The 7,500-nt window shown below is 47.9% G+C and overlaps 1 protein-coding gene across 3 annotated transcripts in view; it reads right to left on the bottom strand.

Annotated features, from left to right (window-relative positions):
* Eip75B (Ecdysone-induced protein 75B) overlaps positions 1 to 7,500 on the bottom strand; it is a 369,370-nt gene that overhangs the window by 132,291 nt on the left and 229,579 nt on the right. Inside the window, exon 1 of one of the 3 annotated variants that reach the window (XM_070099333.1) lies at positions 3,496 to 4,699. The exons of the other annotated variants lie outside the window; for them this stretch is intronic. Coding sequence (XP_069955434.1) covers positions 3,496 to 3,559 — 64 coding nt within the window. The 5' untranslated portion in view covers positions 3,560 to 4,699. Of the gene's footprint in view, positions 1 to 3,495; positions 4,700 to 7,500 lie in introns of those variants that run through there. 3 annotated transcript variants of the gene reach the window in all.

The raw sequence follows: 7,500 nt of genomic DNA, 5'->3' as shown, positions 1-7,500 counted from the left end.
GTCCATAACTCCTATTATCCCCAATGCTAAAATAATCCTAATAAGCATGAGGGGGGGATGCACTTGAGAGCTATAAGGTCGAGGTGGGCGAGTACGTGGGCAGGAAGATGAGCCTTACGTGCTGGTGCCCGCTGACCTACTCAGAGCTCTGGAGTTCAACGTACTGAGAGTGAAAGTGGAGTCTCGTGCGTGAGCCTCTGGTGTCTGTAATCCGGGTTAAGGCTCACTGTTTATCCAGGTGAAGGTGGTACCACCTACCAAAACCCCTTCCGTTGCTTCTGTTAGACACTCTGCTTGACACTGTTAACAGATCCTACGTGAAATCTACCACTAATGGGTACATAAATAAGACATATGTAACACTTGGGTACCTTTATTTTAGTGACGTTTCGCCCATCAATGGCTTAATTAATTCAAAACAAAGAATAAGTGGTGGAGGGTATGAAGAGGTGAATTGAGATGAGCAGTCCTCTGTCCTTGATGACAGGTAATCAGTCCCTTATACTTGACAGGTAATCAGTCCCTCACTCTTGGTAATTTTACCACCAATGTGCACTGATAACAACTACCTAAGAACATGTGAATAGTCTAGACCTACAGTAGGCCTACTGGCCCATGCTGGTCAGGTCCTCACAAATCTCTAGGTGGGCGAAAAGTAGCTGCAATAAATACATAATTAGCTGCACATGTGTCCGTGTACCTAACACATGGCCGGAATTCTTACCAACAATACATCACCGGCACACGAGTACCTGTCCAGGTTATCTGATAAGAGAGTACCAGGTAGAGTGACGATACCTGGCAGGTTGTTGCACTCAGCTCTTGGGACCAATGTATATATTTTCTACATTGTCTGGAAATTAAATATTGTTATTACTTGTCTTCTCTCTCTCTCTCTCTCTCTCTCTCTCTCTCTCTCTCTCTCTCTCTCTCTCTCTCTCTCTCTCTCTCTCTCTCTCTCTCTCTGTATACACAGAGAGTGTATAGTAATAGTAGTAGTTGTAGTATTAGTAATAATAGTAGTAATAGTATTAGTGATAGTAGTAGTAGCAATAGTAATAGTAGTACTAGTGGTAGTAGTAGTAATAGCAGAATTAGTAGGAGTGGTGGTAGTAGTGGTGGTGGTAGTGGTGGTAGTAGTGGTGGTGGTAGTGATGGTGGTAGTGGTGGTGGTAGTGATGGTGGTAGTAGTATTAGTAGTAGTAGTAGTATCAGTAGTTAGTACATAGGAGGGGGAGAGTGACAGTGCCGTGAGAGGCAGTGTCCTGGGCGGTCACTGCCCCCTGTATAAGTGGGTTAGTAACAGCTGATATGGGGTTGCCAAATACGGCCTCCCTGAGCCAAGGCCCTATAACAGTACTCACCTGACACATTTTACACACTGTAACCCTACCTTTATAACAAGAAAATATTACACTCACTAACACACCGAGTAAAAACTCTCGACCTACTGGAAAAAGTTTTAAATACCATTAAGAAAAGTGAAACGGAAAGACTAAAGAAAAATTGATGGTTATTAATCCCATTCTCGGCTCAACACTTTCTTCCGCGGGTCGAGTTCACTTTCTGTGACTCTGTGCTCACTAAGATGGTCTCTTGTTAGTGAAAGTTGAACTAAGTAGCTACGAGCGTCGTTCACTTGCTGTCCTACCTTACCACTGCTGCCTCCCTTACCACTGCTGCCTCCCTTACCACTGCTGCCTCCCTTACCACTGCTGCCTCCCTTACCACCGCTATCTCCCTTACCACTGCTATCTCCCTCACTACTGCTATCTCCCTTACCACTGCTATCTCCTTTACCACTGCTATCTCCCTTACCACTGCTGCCTCCCTTACCACTGCTGCCTCCCTTACCACTGCTATCTCCCTTACCACTGCTGTCTCCCTTACCACTGCTGCCTCCCTTACCACTGCTGCCTCCCTTACCACTGCTGCCTCCCTTACCACTGCTATATCCCTTACCACTGCTGCCTCCCTTACCACTGCTGCCTCCCTTACCACTGCTATCTCCCTTACCACTGCTGCCTCCCTTACCACCGCTATCTCCCTCACCACTGCTATCTCCCTCACTACTGCTATCTCCCTTACCACTGCTATCTCCTTTACCACTGCTATCTCCCTTACCACTGCTGTCTCCCTTACCACTGCTATCTCCCTTACCACCGCTATCTCCCTTACCACTGCTATCTCCCTCACTACTGCTATCTCCCTTACTACTGCTATCTCCCTTACCACCGCTATCTCCCTTACCACTGCTATCTCCCACACTACTGCTATATCCCTTACCACTGCTATCTCCCTTACCACTGCTATCTCCTTTACCACTGCTGTCTCCCTTACCACTGCTGTCTCCCTTACCACTGCTATCTCCCTTACCACTGCTATCTTCCTCACTACTGCTATCTCCCTTACCACTGCTATCTCCCTTACCACTGCTATCTCCCTCACCGCTGCTATCTCCCTTACCACTGCTATCTCCCTTACCACTGCTATCTCCCTTACCACTGCTATCTCCCTTACCACCGCTATCTCCCTTACCACTGCTATCTCCCTCACTACTGCTATCTCCCTTACCACTGCTATCTCCCTTACCACTGCTACCTCCCTGACCGCTGCTATCTCCTTTACCACTGCTATCTCCCTCACCGCTGCTATCTCCCTTACCACTGCTATCTCCCTTACCACTGCTATCTACTTTACCATTGATATCTCAGCTGCTATCTTACCTTAGCTGTGATCGTATCTCAATTCATTTCACAGCCCAGCACTATCTGAGGCATACTATCTCCCTTGAGGTTGCCACCAACAATAGTCGACTAACACCCGGGTACCTACTTACTGCTAGGTGAACAGCGACATCAGCAGTATTAGGAGACTTGCTCTGCATCTCCGCCCGCCTGTGATCAAACCCAGTTCCTTCGGTTGTGAGCTGATGACTCTACCATTGAGCTATGAGCCACTTTCAATAGCATGCACACCATATATGTACTGTATATGTACTGTATATGTACTGTATATGTACTGTATATGTACTTAAGTGAAATAGGTGAGTCAATGTTTTTAATGTTAGATATGGTAGCCAAGGAAGTGCTTTGATGCTAGTGAAGGGCTCTTGATCCAAGAAATTTGATCTCCCAGTCCCCAGGCTCTTTTATCACTGAACTGATACAGCTCTTGGAGGGCGAAACGTGCCCTTAATAAAGCTATTTTTCACGTAAATGTCGACAATATGTTATCTGCTTACTAAGGAATGACCTGGACAGCGTAGTGGCAGAGGCAGAAGCCATGCTGAGTTTTAAGAATAGGTATGACGTTCAAGGAGCAAGGAGAGGTAGAAAATCCATTAGGGGCCAAGAGCTGAGACTCAACCACTGCCGCTACCAATGAGTACATACGGTGTGATGAAAATAGTTTTGAAAACCAGAAATTGTCTCAATCCTCAACGAGTACATGCGGTTTTTAGACTCAGATTCTTATCTGGACTCAGATTCTTACCTGTTATAACGATTTCCTCTTCTTTGGGTGCCATCGTTAGTAACTTATTAATAATCACGTCCATTTGAGTAAGACCAGGACGTGGGTAACACCAAGTAGATGAGAGTAGATGGGAGTAGCGCTGGGTAGATGGGAGTAGATCTGAGTAACTACTGGGATATCAGTTTCCAAGCCAGAACACTGAAGAAATGTTTTTACATTTGTACTTAATTGAGATCAATGTTTATTCTGAATGCAGTAAACATTCACCCGCGATGTACGAAAGACATGTTCTTGTTCACTTTTGTAAGTAATGCTGATGCCCTGAGCTTGTGTACCGTCAGTAATACTGATTGATGACTGGACCTTCCTTTCTGTGAGTAATACTGATTGATGACTGGACCTTGCTTTCTGTGAGTAATACTGATTGATGACTGGACCTTCCTTTCTGTGAGTAATACTGATTGATGACTGGACCTTCCTTTCTGTGAGTAATACTGATTGATGACTGGACCTTCCTTTCTGTGAGTAATACTGATTGATGACTGGACCTTGCTTTCTGTGAGTAATACTGATGACTTGACCTTGCTCACTCAGTGAAAATTGTTGTTAGTTGATAATGTTGCTTTGGGAGCACTGAGATACTTCAGTAGCGCACAGTCACTGGTAACTACCTGCGTTCCTCACGCATGGAGCGTCAGCCAAGTCCTTCAGATCACTAGAGGAAAGTCCTTCGCACATCCACAGTGTTTAGAAGTCCTTCGAACTGCCAGTAGAGTCCATCACACGAGTGCAAGACCTTACACCTGCAACAAGTCCCTTAAATGTCCCCGTGGTCTGTTTGGTGAAGAAGCTTCTGTAGCTAAGACGTGTGCTACTGAGGGTGCTACTGAGGGTGCTACCCAGGGTGCTACTGAGGGTGCTACTCAGGGTGCTACAACACACTAAACTCCACTATTGCACTATAGTAATTTCACTTCGACGCGATAAAACAACAGTCGCACTCGCCTCACAATCTGGACTCATGTCTGGAGTCCAAACTTCCAGCCGAGAACAACGATTTTCTTCCATTAATATATCGTCCAGCTTGTACTTTCTACTTGTACCCACAGTGGCTACGCCTCCTTCAGGTTGGGAGGACGTACACGGAGCTTAGGTCCAAATCCTGGAGGAAGCGAGAGGCGCGAAGTCAGGTTGCGGACCTGTAGGTCGCGTGTGTTGCTGCCGCCAGCTCGAGGAGCATAAGCACGGTTCAGAGCAGCACTGGGCCAGGTCCTCGCCCCGGGGTGCCACGCTACCGGGGAAAGGGGGGGTGCCAGGCACTGGTGATAGGAGAGGAGAGAAGGGGTAGGGAGAGACAAGGGGAAGGGTGCCAGGCACTGGTGATAGTAAGGAAGGAGTAGGGAGAGACGAGGGGAAGGGTGCCAGGCACTGGTGATAGTAAGGAAGGTGTAGCGAGAGACAAGGGGAAGGGTGCCAGGCACTGATGATAGTAGGGAAGGGGTAGAGAGAGAGACGCCAGAAGGATGCCAGGCACTGTAGAAGAGGGGAAGAACTAGGAACACTATATGAGTGCCAGGCACTGTAGCAGAGGGGAAGAACTAGGAACACTGTATGAGTGCCAGGCACTGTAGCAGAGGGGAAGAACTAGGAACACTGTATGAGTGCCAGGCACTGTAGCAGAGGGGAAGAACTAGGAACGCTGTGTGAGTGCCAGGCACTGTAGCAGAGGGGAAGAACTAGGAACACTGTATGAGTGCCAGGCACTGTAACAGAGGGAAAGAACTAGGAACACTGTATGAGTGCCAGGCACTGTAACAGAGGGGAAGAACTAGGAACACTGTATGAGTGCCAGGCACTGTAACAGAGGGGAAGAACTAGGAACACTGTATGAGTGCCAGGCACTGTAACAGAGGGGAAGAACTAGGAACACTGTATGAGTGCCAGGCACTGTAGCACCAAACCAACAGAGACAAAAAATTCACAATACCGAGGCCACAATACATAAACCTGAAAAAAAGATATATATCTAAGCTACGTTTCTCTCCTTCGTCGACCGAAACGTCGGGAAATATAACAGAAACATATGTCAAACATATGAGATAGCAACATTAACTTCAAACAAGAAATTAACAGTTGGTCTGGTGACACTTGTAAAGTTTAGACAACAGTGGTGACATTAGACAACAGTGGTAACATTAGACAACAGTGGTGACATTAGACAACAGTGGTGACATTAGACAACAGTGGTGACATTAGACAACAGTGGTAACATTAGACAACAGTGGTGACATTAGACAACAGTGGTGACATTAGACAACAGTGGTAACATTAGACAACAGTGGTGACATTAGACAACAGTGGTGACATTAGACAACGGTGATGATATTAGATAACACGGGGGACATAAGGCAAAGGGTGACATCGGTCAACAGTGGCGACATCAGACAACGGCAGTGACGTAACACAACGGTATCAACAGTGTTACTGGTGACAGGAAGACCATTCTTTACCAACACATATTTACCGCATGTACAAACATAATTTTTATTACCCCGTTATATTACCATGAAGACTGACAGCTATAATTATAAAGTCAGTCTGACAGCCTGTTTTCCTGCCCCCTCTTTCTGTCTGTCTGTCTGTCTGTCTGTCTGTCTCTCTCTCTCTCTCTCTCTCTCTCTCTCTCTCTCTCTCTCTCTCTCTCTCTCTCTCTCTCTCTCTCTCTCTCTCTCTCTCTCTCTCTCTCTCTCTCTCTCTCTCTCTCTCTCTCTCTCTCTCTCATTAAAGTTAGGCGGAGTATTCCTGGCCTTCCACTGGGTGTATGGACAGTGGCCCTGGCTCGGGGTGAATGACCGGGAGAGTGCCACCACCTCCACCTCCTCCTCTCGATAGTGCCACACCACACCCCTGGCACTCCCCCTCCCCTCAGAGCTCGGCAAGGCACAGTTACCAGCACGAGGGTCACAGAGATTCACTGCTCTGATTTCATCCTGGGCAGTGCCCAGTACACACAGGTGATGACACTCAGGTGACAATGTGAACGCCTCCTCGACCACCCTTCCACCTCTAGTGTTGGAGGATACAGTGTAGGAGGGTACAGTGTAGGAGGGTACAGTGTAGGAGGGTACAGTGTAGGAGGGTACAGTGTAGGAGGGTACAGTGTAGGAGGGTACAGTGTAGGAGGGTACAGTGTAGGAGGGTACAGTGTAGGAGGGTACAGTGTAGGAGGGTACAGTGTAGGAGGGTACAGTGTAGGAGGGTACAGTGTAGGAGGGTACAGTGTAGGAGGGTACAGTGTAGGAGGGTACAGTGTAGGAGGGTACAGTGTAGGGGGTACAGTGTAGGAGGGTACAGTGTAGGAGGGTACAGTGTAGGAGGGTACAGTGTAGGGGGTACAGTGTAGGAGGGTACAGTGTAGGAGGGTACAGTGTAGGAGGGTACAGTGTAGGGGGTACAGTGTAGGAGGGTACAGTGTAGGAGGGTACAGTGTAGGAGGGTACAGTGTAGGAGGGTACAGTGTAGGAGGGTACAGTGTAGGAGGGTACAGTGTAGGAGGGTACAGTGTAGGGGGTACAGTGTAGGAGGGTACAGTGTAGGAGGGTACAGTGTAGGGGGTACAGTGTAGGAGGATACAGTGTAGGAGGGTACAGTGTAGGAGGGTACAGTGTAGGAGGGTACAGTGTAGGAGGGTACAGTGTAGGAGGGTACAGTGTAGGGGGTACAGTGTAGGAGGGTACAGTGTAGGAGGGTACAGTGTAGGGGGTACAGTGTAGGGGGTACAGTGTAGGAGGGTACAGTGTAGGAGGGTACAGTGTAGGGGGTACAGTGTAGGGGGTACAGTGTAGGAGGGTACAGTGTAGGAGGGTACAGTGTAGGGGGTACAGTGTAGGAGGGTACAGTGTAGAAGGGTACAGTGTAGGAGAGTACAGTGTAGGGGTGTACAGTGTAGGAGGGTACAGTGTAGGAGGGTACAGTGTAGGACGGTACAGTGTAAGGACGGTACAGTGTAGGACGATACAGAGT

This window comes from Cherax quadricarinatus, chromosome 67 (genome assembly GCF_038502225.1).
Source record: "Cherax quadricarinatus isolate ZL_2023a chromosome 67, ASM3850222v1, whole genome shotgun sequence".
Classification (NCBI taxonomy): Eukaryota; Metazoa; Arthropoda; class Malacostraca; order Decapoda; family Parastacidae; genus Cherax; species Cherax quadricarinatus.
Note: the sequence above shows the minus strand (reverse complement) of the source record. Positions and strands in the feature narration are given on the sequence as shown.